We start from the raw sequence: 17,281 nt of genomic DNA, 5'->3' as shown, positions 1-17,281 counted from the left end.
AAGATTCCAAACATTTAATTTCTAGATTCAATTGGCAGATTCAAACAAATTTCTATACTTGTATATACAAATATGTTTTTCGAACTCTCTGATTTTCACCAAAATAAAGACAATGTGTACTTTCCCAAAAGTTTGCGGCGTAAAGGCGATTTTTTGTTTTTGCTATGTACATGTGTATACTTACTTTATTTTATTTACTTTAATTAGGGAAATTTACAGCAATTGTATGTTTATACAAATCCAGATGCTGTCGCAACTGTCTGTAAACCGCCATCAAAGAAATTGGTAAGTATGAAAAATGCAGCAACACAAAAACAACCCAAAACAATTGGTAAAGGTTATTGAAATTACAAAACAAAAAATCATCGAATCAAAATAAATTTTAATAAATTAATGGTTAGAGCGTCGATAATTATGACAATAGTTTTTACGAATACAAAACGAAAAAATCTTCCTTATTTACTGAAATTTTATAAGTAATTTTGAGCGAAAAGAAAAATCAAAAAAAGAGGCTTTGAAGTTTTTTTGAAAATTTGGAACTTTTTTTTTAAATTTAATTTCTGAATTTCAAAAAAAAACACACTATAAAGAAATCCACTCTGGATAGAAATAATTAACTCGAGAATTTTTTTTTTTTTGAAATGACAGGAAAATTTAATTTTGAATTTTTCTTTAAATATAAAATCCTTAAATGTCAAAACAGCTTATAATGCTCAGGAAGTTTTAAAAAACTTAATTGAAAGTTTTATTTATTTACATATGTTTCTGAGTATTTTGAGTGGAAAAAAATGTAATGTTAAAATGGAAAATAATTTTTAAATGTCAAACAGCTAAAAGTTTAAAATTTTTAGAAACTTTTTTCTGTACACTTTTAGTTAAAAGAAATGTGTATGTTAGTGTGGACAATATCATTAAATGGCGGAAGAATTAATAATGTTAAAGAAATTGAAAAAAAAAATTTTAATTAGGATTTTTCTAAAGTAATTTTCTGAACAGTTTTACTGAAAAACAATTTGAGATTGGTGTAAAGAAAATCCTTAAATGTGAAGGCAGCTAATAATGTTAAGGCAAGCTCTGTTAACGATATTACAATACGGTCATGTGAGCTCCGTGTTTTCTTCTTTTGTTTTAGCAGTAATTCTTATTCAAAACAAAATTCTGGTGTGTTTTGTTGAATTTTTTAATACTTTTTTTTAATTCCTAAGAATAATGTGAGAAAAAGCTTATTTTGTTTATTGCAACAGCACTCACAGCTATGAAAAACTCATCTAGGCCTTGAACGAAACTCACAATTTTCTTCGCTTTCATAATTTTCATTAAAAGTTTTTGCACAAACTCTGTGCAATCCTCAAGCGCCATTAATATATGATCGGCTTTGTACGTAACCTCATTTATGGCAAAAAATAATCAGTTTTTTGCACAATTTGTCAACATATTTTCACAACTCATTTGTACTGAGATCGAAAAAAAATACAAATTATTATATAAAAGAAGTAAAAAATGCTTTTTTAATGCGGTATAAATTATATCACACACTGTGCCGTTTTTGCAGCGCAATTTGTTCAAATTAAGATAACGGCGCTGAATTCGCAGCAAATAAGCGGCTTAATGTATAAATAATGCAATTAAAACACAATTGAAGCGCTGCCGTAAATAGCTGCTCACATCATAATTAAATAATGGAAATGCGGCACTTCATCGATTACACTTTTTGCGCTAACTGTTGCGTGTATTTGTCGCATTTTGATATTAACACATGTATACACAAACACACGCAAGCAGTCTGTTTGTCAAGGCAGCAATGTTGTATTTGGAAAAAAGTCAATTGCTTTGCATAAATAATAGTTTAATGGCTAACATGATTGAGACAACTTAAAAGCAAATAATAATTATAGATTAAAGCATTTAAAATAAATGCTTTATTGTCAAAGTTATTTATGTAAACAAATTACTCCACAGATATATACCATATAATAATTTATGCACACAGATATTACAAACTAAGCTAAATTTGCATAATGGAAAAAAAACAACTGTTTACGTTTGTCTGAAATTATAAATGAAATTGTTAAACTACTTAACAAAGCAATCTAATTAATGACCGGCGAAAAAAGTGGTTAATTTATGCATCATTGAAATCATAGCTAGATACAAGATATAACATAATATTGCTCTTGACAAATATTGATTTATTTTCTGGTCGATCTTTTGCTATTTTTGCAAATAAAGTTTTCAATATGCGTAGATATGTGTTTTTTTTCCAAATTAATAGAGCACTAAAATTTAAGTCTAGTAATATATTGTTATTTTGGTTTCTTTAAATTTAACTGCAACGCTGATTATATCAACCGCGTTGAAATGCTAGCATTTTTTGGCCTACCATAATACGGCTACTTAAGTTGTAATAGCAGAAATTAAAGCTCTCACTCCTGAAATAAAGAATTATTTTTCAACTCGATGCAATCAAATGAATTTAATAGAAGGAAGCTTTTAAATTTGGAGTTTCTAGAAATAGTCTAGTTGATATCACTAAATCCATTAAGTGGCAAGTCAAACAACTAAAATGGAGTGGAAACTTAACAGAAATATTCCAATCACGTAAAAATGGCTTCCAACTTTCATTAACGAATATAACAAAGTTCAGCTCTTCCATTTTTTCTATCACTTTTTAGCAGGACTCGTAAGTCCGACTACTTTGGATTTTTAGTTTAAATGTGGAAATATGTTAATGCAACTAAGCATTTGTTCCAGAATCACACATAGTTAAAAATATTCTCTCAAATGTTGGATGAAAATTAAACAATGTATAGCGAGGCCCAGAATATATTCAATGCACTAGAGTTGTTATATATCTATTCTAATGCCATACAAATTAGGTCTGTTATTCCGAAATAGTTGTATTATTTTCCATGTTTCTGATGGCCTGACTGATCATTTCAATCATCTTGTGAGACACTCTGTCAATTTCGATTGAGTTTGTGCTGATAAATATAATTAAAATTCAAAACACTAATTGTTTCTTTTAGCTTTGAAAACGGTTCATGGACATTAAGAGAACTAAAGAACTCATGTTCGAAGTTATTGTCGCTCTGAAAACGTTTTTCCAAAAAATTTTTTTAAATGTGCTGCAAAATGAAAAAAAAATATCGTACATGTTGTCATACTTAATTTTATTTTTATTTCCAAAACGAATTTCCCTCACACAGTCCGTGATCAGGTATCTCGGCTCTCAATGCTGGAGGTTCTTTTTTATCTAGCATTTATATTGTCCTCTTGCATTTGCTAAATTAATGCAGTTTTCAAATCAATGAAAATCTTACGAAAATTCGTTCATTGCTGAGACAAAACTTTGCAGACATTACAATGGAAATCGTCGTTCATACATCTAAAATTTTTGAGAGTTAAAGTATTTTTGGTTTATTTAACGGAGCTGTAAGAGGATTTGTGTTTCAGTAAATGGATTATTGAACATCAGAAAAATTCTGATCCAATATTAAGATCAAACAGAACACTTTTGAGATAGAGGTTATATGTCAGATACAAAGATAGTTTAGAAAGTAAAGGGACTTTTAAAATTTCAAATTGTGCAGGTTTAGAGAGTCTAATCATTACATTTTCTTTATTATGTTTTTATTATGTAAAATAATTTTTCTTTCATTAGTACACAATTTTGTATTTATGTTCGTGTAAAGTTTGATCTCTATGCGTCAATTAGTGTATGTTTAGCAGCTGTTTGTACCAAGAGACTTTGTAAAAAACTTCGAGTAGAAGTCGCAAAAGAGAAGCTTGACAGCGTATCTCAAAGCCTTACTTTTATTAAACGCATCGTTACTGGAGACGAATTATAAAAAAGTAAGCCTTTTCCAAATCCTCAATTAAAACTAAAATTGTTCTAAACCAGTACTTAATGCAATTACTGTAATTATTTCATAAGCAAATATCCAAAACCCAAAAACACATGGAATATATTTATATATTTGACACACACACCTTCATGTATGTACATTTTTGTATGCTTGCACATATGCAAAAACAGTTATATTTTTTTTTTACAAGAATTTAAGATTTGAATCAAGTCCACCGGTGCAAAGCGTTTGAAGCTGATATGTCCTTAATAACCACAAGTTGATTCAAAGGCCCGTCACTCAAGCGCTCAGTCACTTATGCTTTTATTGCGACACGAAGTTTGCCGACACATTACGACAAATTCAACATACCAATGGGTGAAAAAAAATCAGATAAAAAGCAATGTGAAAAGCGAAAATAGAAAAAGGAAAAAAGTACGGGTGAAAAAACCAAAATCACAGATGATTTCGTGTGGTGTTGAAGGCTTTAGCACAGCATTGTCACAGCGTGCCTGACATATGCACACACTCCAGCACACGTGCCTACAAGTGGGCGCTTGTTGTGATTGTGCCGAAGCGCACGGCGCGTTTGAGTGTCTGCTTTTAATGTGAATAAATTCGCATCGCTGTCGACACGGTTTGCCGTACCAAAACAAATGCGGTTAGTTGACAGCATTATTGTGAATGCGAATACGAACACGAAAGGGCGGAACGAAGGGTCATTGTGTCAGAGCGCAAAAAAATACAACAATAACATACACAGAGATTGCTGTTGCACAAGGGGAGTAGACATAGTAGTAGGGAATGACTAGCAATTTATTGTTACGTATACGACGTGTAGCACCCGAAGCCTACATACTGCTAAACAAGCAGCGGGAGGGTGTGATGAGCAGTTGATTGCACTTGTGTTGTCACGTTGTTGTTGCTGTAATGTCATGTTGTTGTCATTGTTGGTGTTGTTGTTAGTGTTTTTGTTGTTATTTTAGTTGTTGTAGTGTTAGTGCTGGTGCTGCTTGTTGAGGTGCGAGTACTCTCTTGCTCGCCTTTGTTTTGTCGCGACACTAGTGCGTGTTGTAGAGCAATTCCATTGGATTAAACGTTGTTTACAAATGCTATTAATTTAGTATTACGCCGCTGAAGGCGACAACAGCAACCACCAGTAAACAACAACCAAAGTAAATAGAGAACAATGCGTCAGGTGGTGGTAGCAGTTAGCAGCCAGATATCGTGTTATCACCAGCCGTGTGACATCGCTGGTGTCACAACATTAGCAGCAGCTGCAGCGGCAGCCGCGTCAGCACTACACTAGTCTCATTCGGCAGAAAATGCGACAACACAATCATAGCTAATACAAATCTGCCGGAACTGTTGTTGTTGTGTGGTGTTAAAGCATTTCGAGTAACTAACTGTACAGGAAGCCGACGCCGTGTTGGTAGTTAGTCGCACAGCAGCTTGTTATTAGAACGCCACACCAGTTCGTTGCAATGCCGTACAGGCTCAATCATTCATCCATTCATTCATTAGCACCAAATACCAGCTGCAACCCGGCTGTGTGACTTTGTAGGCATATGTCATCATTAGTGCGCACATATGTATTTGTGTGGATGTGTGTAGGCCTTTCCTGTACAGGATGCTTAGTGGTTTATTGAGATACTTTGCACTGTTCAACGTGTTGCATAAACAACCAATCATGGCGGCATCAACAAGCTGCTAACTATGCAAACATTTACCGACGCAACACCGCTGCATTGTTGTGAAACTAAACACACTCGCACATATACACTAAAACTGCTGTTGCTTTGTGTTTCATTTACTCTAATCACTGACTGGCAAAGATTTGGTCCTTTGAGTACCTTATTGCTGTATACTTATGATTGGTTTTTATGGAATTTGGCCGACCCTCTGCTTTTATATTGAGCCTGTACATAATTTTTTCAGACGAATACAGACCCCTCAGGACTCTTTGGGTTTTAAACATTTATTGCGAACTACTGAGAGTTTTATTCTATTTTCCATTCCAACTAAACCACAAATTACATGTTTTACCTTTTTTTTTGCAACTTATAATGGTGTGAACAGAAATTTGGCAACCACAAAAGAATTTCACACATGCGTGCTTCTAAATACCACCATTAGGCGGTGTATATGCAAGTCTATGTGTCTGTGTATAGAATTTTTGTAATCGTCTCCTTTCGACAATAGCGAATTAAGCTGAGGGTGCTTTGCACAACATGACCCAATTCATTTCAACAAGTAAATTGAGCAGACCAGCTCATTTTTATTGTTTTGCCATGTTTTGAGTGTGTGAAATTAAAAGTTGGTGTAAACTTTTTCACCTATGTTTTTATTCGACCGCAATTAACCTTTTCGAGCATATGGACTTGCGAAGAAAAGTTGTGTTTCCATGTAGTGGAGTTCAAACTATGTATGATGTATTTGAAAATTTCGAAATGAAAGAAAAAAAAAACACAGTAGAGGAATTAAATAAGTTTGGGTGCTTTGATGTTATTTAAGTAGCATTCCTTTGTTACTTAAGGCCTCATAAATTTGTATATGCAGATAAATACATATAATAATTAGAATTTTGGCAGCAGGAAAAAGTGTGTTTCTAAATTGGGCTTAGTTCCTGTTTTGTACCCCGCATTGATGTAGCAGAGAAGAGCAGCCCATATAAAGTGGTTTCACTTCGTCGCTCCTATTATATGAGTATTTCTAATATTATATTTGCTAGAAAAAGGTTATGAGTCAACGTGTATGTAATCATGTATACATGTCTTTCAACCTTTCATTAGTCTTTTTAACTATTTTTATCAGTAAATAAGAAACGTAACTTAAACACAAGTTATAATATATATTAGTATGTCTGTATCGGGTTTATAACTTTACTCGTGCAATTTTAGTTTAACAGTATTACCCATCTGAAGCTATACATTTTTCCCATTTTTCTGGCAATTTGAGGACTCCATCACAAAATAACTACGCCGGTTTGGTAGTCAAGCATTAGTAGGGCCAAATTTTGATATCCTGTTCTAATGTGCACCGTATTCCAGTGAGGACGTTATGCATCGAACGGAACAAATTATATTCAGAAGAGGCATGGTATAGGTTATAATGCTGGTTAGAGAAAACTTCCCAGCTGATGTTTGTCATGATCGAACATTATTGTATTGTGTCTAGTTGAAACGCGTTTTCGGCAACCCCTTGCCTCAGTTTGATGAGTTGTTGTTTCAACCAGTTTTAAATAAGTTATATAAAACAGCAAGCCCTTCTGATTTGACCAAATACTGAGGGTCAAATATATTTGGTTTTACCGTTGATTTGGCTGGTTAGACAGATCCTAATGAATCCACTATTCAAGACCAATCACAATCCGATGCAAAGCGACATCTTTTTCAACGGTTCTTTCTTGGTTTCAATTCATGTAACTCGAAATTTGCTTGATTTTATATGTATACGGCTGCTTTTAAACTATAGCTATAAATGCAATAAGTACTATTTTATTAAAATTTATATGATATTCGAATTGTAAGATTTTAATCAAGGCTTTCTAACAAATTTTTCATTTTGTTCATCACAAAGCTATATGCCATATATGTTGTTTATACAATTCTTAAAGCATGCCAAATTTAACATTCTGAATTTCTACATAAAAAAAAAAATGATTTTTACCACAAACTTACTGCCCACTCGTAAACCGTTGAAGCGCTTTCATTACTGGACTGTTGCAAGTACTCAAGACGGTCTGAAGCAGCTCGTTAGCATTAACGATTTGCGCAAATAAACTCACAGATATTCAAAGTAAATATATTTTCGAGCATTTAAGTGAACTTGCGAGTGTGTTTGAAACGCTTATATTTGACTTGGTTGAAAAGTAAACAGTGCCCGATACACACCAAATGGTCGACCAGCAAACAACCACACGCACACTCAACGCAAAACTCATTACATCCATGCAAAGCTTACTTTGCTAAAAAGTTAAATTACAAATATGTTGAAGTGTGTGTGTATGTGTGTGAGCTGGTAGAAGTTTAAAACCCAAATGAAGCTAGGCAAGTATGCGCGTAGCCTTTGGCAAAAGGATAAATAGAAAATTTCAACTTTGTAAATAAGCGATGTAAATATTTGTGTTTAACATGCCTGCGTATATATATAAACACACACACGCACACACATGTATATATATACTCGAGTGTAGCCTGTTTACTTACGTAACTGTGTGCCAAAGCATGCGAAGCGTTAGTGAGAGAAAAGAATTTTAAGGTTACGCCAAGCCACCGAACATAAAGAATGCAAAGCTCCCGAACAGCACACGCAGACACACATACATACAAGCGATAAGCAAAAAAAAAAATCCGCACTCTTTACTTGCGCACAGCCGGGTTTACTGCTTTGCACCTTTTCTTAGTATGCCATGTGACAGTTGCATTGGCATCTGTAGCATATTTTCCGGCGCTCAAAGCCGCTTTGCGCTTAGCCATGTCGCCTGGGTATGCCTTGTCACTTTCATTTAATTCTGCAATATGTGTGTATATGTGTTGCTGTGCCTTCAATGTTCTATTTACAAAAAATGCAGGCTTTACCAGCGAGTCGCGCCTGAAAGTGAAAACCAGAGGAAAATGCTAGAAATAAAGAAAATAAAACAGTGGCACAGTTTCGAGCTGAAAGTACGAAAAAAGCGAGTTTTCAACGCAGCTTGTTGGCATTTTGAACTCACACACACTTACAGCTGGCTCTAACCAAGTAAACACGCGCTCACACGCAGCTTTAGTGTGTGAGTGTAAAATTTTACAACTTCCATGTGTGTTAGTGTGCTGAAAGTGAAAGCACTTAAGTAAACAAAGGTTGCGGGCAAAACGCTCAGCATGCTCGGATAGCTACTGCCATTGTAGTTATAGTTATAGTGGTTCGCTCTGCAGTAAATTGAACTGTCTAGAAACTAAGGCGGTGACTACTAAAATTATGGTGAAACTTAGACACGTTTTATGTAGTCGTGGCAGTTACCTTTTAGGGAATCACAGATATATACTTTATTTATTTATAATTATAATACTGCCAAATATAGGTACATTATATATTTGAAATAGAAAACTGAAACATAAATACCAATAGGTGAATGCTAAGCTTGTTAGAAACGAACCAATGAAATTTCTCAAGGTCATACCGACGCAAGTTGAATGAATCTTTTTCCAACAAACTGATTATAATTGTAATCCATCGGTAACAACCTATATAGACTTTAAAAAAATAATTATTTTGTTTTAAAATAAAACATTCTCATTAAAGACACATAAGACACCATTAAGTGATTTGAATTTTATGGCGCACACCTAGTGAAATCAAAAAAGAAAAACTATTTTTTTATAAACAACATTTTTCAAATTTTGGCAGCCCGAAAATTACCAAAAATTTATTATCACAATTATTGATTCCACCGATTTTTTTTATTTAATTCCCAAAAATTTAGACTTATATAAATACTCAAATATCAAGGCCACCAGTTTAACTGTACCATTTTGCATCCTAATAAAAGCAGTTTGAAGCCAGTGGCTGCACAGGTGAAATATAAATAAAAACTACTACACTTTCAAATGCATTAAGACACACACTAACATATAGTTGTGTATGTGTGTAACCACACTAAAATAACGGCACTTTGCGCGGCAATGCTGGTCATACCGTTATTGCTCGCCACGACGCAGCCATTTTTATGCAATTTCTACTCTCAAGTCAGCGCAAACACACACGCACACACACACACACTTTAACATACTGACTTTTTTACCTAAATGGGTTTTTACGAGTACATACATACATACACCTAACGGTCTGTATCCGCAGCCTCTTATATGTGGGCCATGTCGATCTTTTTGTGTTAAACACATAATACAGCAACAATGCTCGCTTTGTGCCAGCGTGTATAGCCCACTTACACTTGTATGTGTATTTAGTTGTTATGAAGTTGGCTGTAAGTAGGCCACGCAACTCTTGTTAAAAGGTGCTTTTTCTAAATGCACTGTGCGCATACCAATGTGAGCTTGTTTTTCCACTAACATCTAAATTGTGCATGAGGTTGTGTGTTTGTACGAGTGCGTGTTTAAAATATCTAACAGTTTTACCTTGCGCTTAAGTTGTGCCGTCATTACCTAAATGCTCGTTATGTAAAATGTTTAAAATTTTTGTAGTAAATGAAAGTTGATTTGTGTATTTTTGCAAAATATTTAGTCACAAGCGCTCAATTTAAGCATAAAATTTCAAATATTGAGGTCATTTTAAGTATAGTGATGAAGTTTCGCACGCGCTCTAGCACTACTCCGTCTTGGTCAAGCAGTGAAATGCTGGTTCATTGCATATTTTGCGCCATACTTTCCTCTATAACTGTTATTTACTCAAACGCACTACTTTAAGCGCGCATCAATTTTGCCTTAGTGTGTGTGTACAGTTTCACAATTTTAGGATATGTAGCCAAAAATTTAGCTCAGAACTTATTCTGCATGCTTAATTTTATGCCAGATATTTAAAACAACAAGAACAGCAACAATGCAAAACGCTGTTTTAACCCCATTCATAAACTGTGCAAAACAGTTATGCTTGCCTAATGTGGGTGCTCCATACGTGGTATTGTGCACCGTTGTCTATGCCATAACAAATTGTATGATGAATGCTTCGTGCTTCAACGTTGCCACACAGCATACAAATATGGAAATATGGATGTGTTTGCGTGACTCTGTTATGGAATGCTAGCATTTTAGTATGTGTACTATCCCGGGAAGAAATTTATAAGGAAACAGAATACGGAATACGTTGACTGAAATTTAACAAGTCATAATTAAAGCTTTAGAAATATTAGAAACATTTTCTTGCGATTGAAAGATTATAATGAGAACCAAAATATACATTTTTTTAAATTGAGTCCTTGGGTTCCAAATTGTTGAGCAATATTAAATAATCTGCCGAATTAATATTATAGCAACTTACACCGGCCTACACTCATTTGGATGCCTCATATTTCGGAACTGATTTTGGTTACTTTTTGTGAGGATATACATAAATAACAGCGACATTTTACAAATCAGTTTTTTTGTAGACCAATGTTAATAATAATTAAATTTGACCTAGGCTGACACAACCAACAACATGTTCATATATTTAAACTAAAGTCTTTGTTATCGTCTTTAAAGTAATTTCCTGGGCAATACATACTTGCCGATGCCTAATCTAGTTTTCAAAAACTACTAATTGTTATATACGTCGACTAGTGTGGCCTACAAACCGCGTCTCGTCAACAGAATTGATGCGTTTGATTAAGCGGCACACCTAGTGTGACAGCCTACAAAAACATACATTTTTTAGAATTAAAAAAAAAAAAAACAATTTCATCGATTTTTTTTAAATTTTTCAGAGTGTATTTATACATATTTAAAGAACACGCAATGAAAGTTAAAAAAAGGAAATATTTTTTGATTTATACTAGATCTTCCACGGCACCATAAAAAGTGTTCCACTGCTGCAGAGATTCCGGTCTTTTCCGTGAATGAAACCTAAAAATAAAAAAAATCTCATAAAACAAGAAAATATCCTCCATTTAATGACCTGTTCAAAAATTGACATAATGACGCAGTTTAAGAAAAAATTGAGTTTAATCCCAAATTTTGGTCGTTTTAAGCTTGCCAAATTCGATATTTGTTCAGATCAAAAAACCGATAAATGTTGTTTCGAGTAAAACGCGTTTAAAATTAAACTGATCAAGCTGATTGAACTGAGCGGCTACACTTAAAATCACTGTAACTCAAAAACTAATCAAGAAATCGGTTTTAAATTTTAGTATGATATTTTTAAGGTTACCGCAAAAGGTTCAAGTCTTTTGATACGAGTCTATTATTGGCCTGATTCATACCCAAACTTAAACGAAAATGCGTTAAGTTGATCAATAAGAGATGTTGAAATTCTCAAATCTTCAAGCACTGTTTCCTAAACATTTTCAAAGTTAACGTTATTAAAAAGAACTGTAGACGACTCGCACGAGGCAAGTTTTCGATGATCTCACGACCTTCACTAAATGTTTTGTGCCGCTTGCTTTTGTGATGAGTCCTGAAAACAGTTCTGCAACATTTTAACGATTCTGTAGGCGTGATTCTACTTAAAACACAAAATTTCCAGCATGCTCATTGTTCGATTCATGGTCAAAATCGCTAGACAAGGTTGTACCAAAGAAGGAAACATTTTATATGTCAATTCGGTTTGCGAGCGCAGTTTAAAATGACAATTTCTTTGTTATACCAAAATCCCCAAAATTGGGTACGAGGGTCTATAAATTGTTAAAGCACATAAATTGTGTAACACAGACTTATTTAAATAACACGTTGAATTAAAATTACCAAACATTTTATTTTGTTTAACTTTCGTTATATCTTCTTCGCAGAAATTTTCCAAGTGGGTATCCTCTTCTCGTCGCACATTAATGTTTATGACTTTAATTCGCTTATGGGTGTGTGCATATGAAAACTGTGTCAAATAAATATTTTACTCTATTCCTTGTTTTATGTTGCGAAATTCGTTTTTATATTCTGTAATTTTGTTTTGTTGCTTAATATACCAAACACATGTAAGCATCTGCAATTATCCGTGGAGTATTATTTTTCCGCTCGCTTCTGTTGATAATTTAAAAAAAAAAGAAGAACACTACATGTATATTAAATTTATTTTGTTATAAAGCTGCTGTTTGTCATTCGAAAGGTGTTTGTGGACAAATAAACGTAAACTACATTACCGTTTAAAAGTATGTACTATATATATTATTGTATATTTATATGTGGGCGTAACACGAAAAACAGTAGGACATGCAAAAAAGCATTATTTCATTAAATTTACAAATACAAGAAAAAAATGGAAATTAAAAAAAAAATTGGAAAATTTAATCTGTAATTTTTATAGCGCTTTACACTTTATAATAATATTATCTAAATGTACATAAATCTACATGCATAATTTATTTTAAAAAACTCCCGCTACTTGATTACGCCAATAAACAAATATAAATTTGCAATTAAAATTTTCGCTCCGGCAACTATAGCAGTAGATTACAATAAAGAGCGGTTATAACATGCAACGCACTCCACTAGAAAATTTATGGAGAAATATGCGGTCCAAAAACAAAATAGCGAAAAAAAAAATTCAACAAAATTAATTTCAAAAAAAAATACTACGGAATATTGAAATTCCAAAAGATTTTTCAGAAATGCAAATATTCCATTAATTCGCGCAATGTAAGCGATGTAGCGTCGGTCGAATTCGTTTTTCAATTGTGTTAATTAACTGTAAAAAAAATATATTTTACTCCAAAAAAAACTGGCTGAGCTTGTATAAGGGCTAATCTATAAGCAATTCACACATTTCCAAATTAATTTAATGAAATGCCATTTGGAATAAGCCATAATTTCGACGCCCGCAGACACACGCAAAATGCGCTAATTCAATAAAATATTATATTTCCATTGTTTTACCAGCAATAACTACGAACTTACACACATACGCAAATCCGCATATAAACAGTTAATAATTATTTAGCAAAAGCAATTAAATTAACATAAATTTTTCGTTTTCTGGCTAATTTTACATAATCCATTAATTTTGTTTTGTTGCCCGCAAATGCCGCGATTCACAGAGGTTTGTATTACAGTTAATAAGCTCGCAATTCACACACACACACAAATACAAACACATACTTGTGCATGCTTACATTTTCTGCGGTTAGCAGTTTAATCATTAGCTATACACTGGCCACTGCTAATTTATTGTTCAAATTTGTTGCGATTTGGCTTTCTGCGTGCATACAAAGGGTATGTTGGAGTATGCGTGCCTTTAAATGAACTATTATGTTGGTTTTGCGGCAACATTTGTTGATGTAAGATACTATTTGTGGTCACCAAAATCGCATAAAATTCTAGAAATGTTTTAAATTAAACCATTTTTTCAGATTTTGTTAACTAATATCAAATTCCGGGTTTATTATTAGTTGTACAGGGCGTATACGTTACCTGATGCAAGTTGTGTATTCGCAGCTCAGTTTGACTACTGTTATGCTATTATTTCAATTAAAATTATAGAATATTTTTATAAATAGACATTTTCTATTTCCTCTCATTATGTTTAAGTTTAGTTTATTTTAAAAGTAGGAAATTATTCCTTAAGTGTTTATGTATTAAAAGCGTACTAATTGCTTTTAGTTATAAAATAGTATGTATATATAAAATATTATTTAAAATGTTTTCTTACAATTTTTATAATTTATATTTTCTGTTCTATTATTTTCATTAAACTTATTTACCTGTTTTGTTGTAATTTTCCAATAGGACGACAGCTATAATGAAATCTTAGATGATGAGAGTGGCTCCGGTTTTATGGTATGTGGCTAGATTTTTGTAATTTATTTATTTATAAATTTTTATATTTTGCTTTATTTTTTTATATTTTTATTAATATTTTTTGCTAAGTTCTTAATTTTATTTGTTTATTTCGCTTCTACTTTCATAATTCCCACATTTGTTTTGTATGCCAGGAAGGTGCGAGCGATGATTACGACATTTTAGATGACTCATTCTGGAATGTGAGTATATATACGTGCACTGCTAGTGTATCATAATATTTTATTCTTTGTTTAAACTAATTTTATTAAAAATGTAAATTTTTTAAATGAACTGAAATTCTATGAATATCCTCTTCGTATTTCTTAAATAATTTTTAATTGTTTCCTTAAGTGATGGAATGATTGTTTTATTGGACCTAATATATTCAAATAGCTGGAAACACCTGTCGCAAAAATTTTAGAAAGAAATTCTTTAGAAACCAGTTTAATTTGATGCCTAATTTCAATACAAATCTTAGATAAAGTGATTGCTTATACTTTTAAGTTTGATGTCTGTCTTTCTACTTCTATTTTCTATTGACTTTAACAAAAATTTTTAAATAAAATTCCTAAAGCTTCAGCCACAAAAAACTCGATTAAATCTGCTTAATCTTTCATGATTCTATTTTATGCCTTCATATATTTATTGAATTTTTTTATTTTTTATATTATTAAACAATTGACAAGAGCTATTGAGTTAAAATGGCAACCCTACCGAAACATATTTTAATTACATATAATTTCTATTAAATTTTCTGAGTTTTTTACGCATATTTTAAAAATTGGTTTATTTAATAAATAGCATTGCCGCAGAATTAAAGAATAGGTGGCAACATTCTCAAATATTTACAACCTTAAGCTTTTCAATTTCTGAAAATATTTAAACATCCCTTTTCAAATATATTTTCAATTATAGGCTGCCTAAGCTTCCTCATTTTGATACAATTAATTTGGCTTTTCTTGAGCTTTATTTTTTCTTGACAAAAAATTTGAAACCAGGTGACAGCCCCTGAAGATGCCATTTGCAAAAATCAAAATTTAGAGTATCAAGTCTAATCGATGTATATAGTATGCGATTCTAGTAAATTTTAAAATATTTTTGATTATCTGAATCTATTCTATCTATATTCTCTCTCACAACAAAAGTTAACTGACATTTTTTGGCCAACTCTGTGAACTTCAGCCTGTCACCTGCATGAGTACGGTGTGCAACTGTGCCGAATTCTGAATTACAAACTAATTGCTACGCATGTTCTACGGAAATATGCCACTTGCTCTTATCTCTCTCGTTGCTTGACTTTGTGCCTTTAAAGCGTCACATTTCGCAAAAACTGAAAAATCTGCACACATAACATATGTGTGTGTAAGACATGCGTGTATAAAAGTGAGGTGAGCCCATAGGGACGAAATAAATATGCGTTATTCCACCTGCCATAGAGCAGCTAGGCTAGTCGCATATGCCATGTTGCATGCTTATCACGATTTTCCAATCTAGACAATATTACGCATACAAATTGTCTAAATGTACAAATGTACATGTAGAGATGGACGTACATAACTGTAAATATACAATATATTTAGATAAGAATAAAGATTTTTCTCTATGAATGAGTAAGAAATTTAGAAATTCTATGCAAATATTTATTTTGTTCGACAGTAAAAGCACATTTAAGAAAAAATCCGAAATTTGATGGGTCTGAGGTAAGATATTTAAAAATGAAACTAATTTTTTATAAACTAGGAAATATGTTGTGACGTTTTCCTAATGTTTTTGAAAAGCACAGAACACAATTTTGAGTTTCTTTATTTATTACTTGTAAATGTTAATTGTTCATTATTTCTCAAGCATTTAGCTATTATGTATAACTAAAGAACAGTTGCTTTAAGCGCCAGACTTTTTCCAAATTAAAAAGTAAAGGGTTTTGATGCCCAAATAATAGTATCTGCAACGTTGAAGACTATACTTAATCATTAATAAACAAAGAAATTTTCATTTGGAATTAAACATCAAAACACTGTATCAATTACAATATTTCAAGAATATACAGTAAAACTAAACCAAAAATCCACGGCCTTCTCCGTGAATGGAACGTAAAAAAAAATATCTACTAGAAGATATCAACCACACTTAATGACCTAAGGTTGAGAAAGATCAAAAATTTACAAAATGGGGCCGTTTTTAAAGCATAGTCTGATTTTATCCAAAATATTACTCGTTTTGGCCTGTAAAAAATGATTTTCAACAGACAAAAAACTGGTACGTGATTTTATAGAGAACTTTATATTTACTTGTAAATAGAAAATACCTAAAAAAAATTATAGACTTCGCTACATTTGTGTTTTTTGGAAGGCTGTAATTCAAAAACTACTTGAAAACTCGATTTTTCTTTTAATTTTACACTAGTTGTGCTCCTTATCTTTCCTAATTTCAACAAACTGTTCCTAGAGGGCGGCTTACCAGTACAATTGTAAGGTTAACATGGGGTTCAGTGAATATTTTGTAATATTAAACGAGTACTTTTCATGAATATTAAGGTACAATATATAACAACTCAGTATATGTCTGGGGATGCAAAAAGTACAATATATACAGTATTGTGCAAAAAGAAAGCAAACAACATTCTAAGCAAACCTTTCTTAAAGATGCTTCATACGCTTACTTATTGATAATCAGGATCTGGTTGCTAAAAAAATGTTAAATATTAGTAATACGCTAATTGAAATTTAAAAAAATCGTTTCCAAATATAATCAATATAATATTTTTTTGACCTGTGCTGGTATAAAAATCTTTGACGGAGTCTATTTTCCAGAGAATGTAAGATCACATAAATTCGTAGCAACTTACGTCGAAGCAGGTTGGCTACATTCTTTTTTCTGGAAATTCCCATTTTGCTTCTTCTTTGGAGCAAATTTCTTATTTTTCCTTGCAATAATAAATTTTGATATCCCTACAAAATGTATATCCAATGACCGTTACTATATTTACTTCTCTTCTCACGACTCTCACTAAAAACTACGAGTTTTGTCAACTAA

At 32.4% G+C, this 17,281-nt stretch overlaps 1 protein-coding gene across 16 annotated transcripts in view; it reads left to right on the top strand.

Annotated features, from left to right (window-relative positions):
* Nucleotides 1-17,281, top strand: part of Mp (collagen XV/XVIII-type protein multiplexin) — a 416,774-nt gene that overhangs the window by 259,574 nt on the left and 139,919 nt on the right. For 14 of the 16 annotated variants that reach the window (XM_070110958.1, XM_036372454.2, XM_036372457.2 and 11 more), the window contains exons 7-9: nucleotides 208-285; nucleotides 14,195-14,245; nucleotides 14,401-14,448. The exons of 1 other annotated variant lie outside the window; for it this stretch is intronic. In XM_070110958.1, the coding sequence (XP_069967059.1) occupies nucleotides 208-285; nucleotides 14,195-14,245; nucleotides 14,401-14,448 (177 nt within the window). The remainder of the gene's footprint in view (nucleotides 1-207; nucleotides 286-14,194; nucleotides 14,246-14,400; nucleotides 14,449-17,281) is intronic. One more of the 16 variants, XM_036372464.2, reaches the window with a different exon arrangement.

The sequence above is a fragment of the Bactrocera oleae genome, chromosome 6, assembly GCF_042242935.1.
Source record: "Bactrocera oleae isolate idBacOlea1 chromosome 6, idBacOlea1, whole genome shotgun sequence".
Taxonomy (NCBI): Eukaryota; Metazoa; Arthropoda; class Insecta; order Diptera; family Tephritidae; genus Bactrocera; species Bactrocera oleae.
This window is presented reverse-complemented; position numbering and strand designations above follow the sequence as displayed.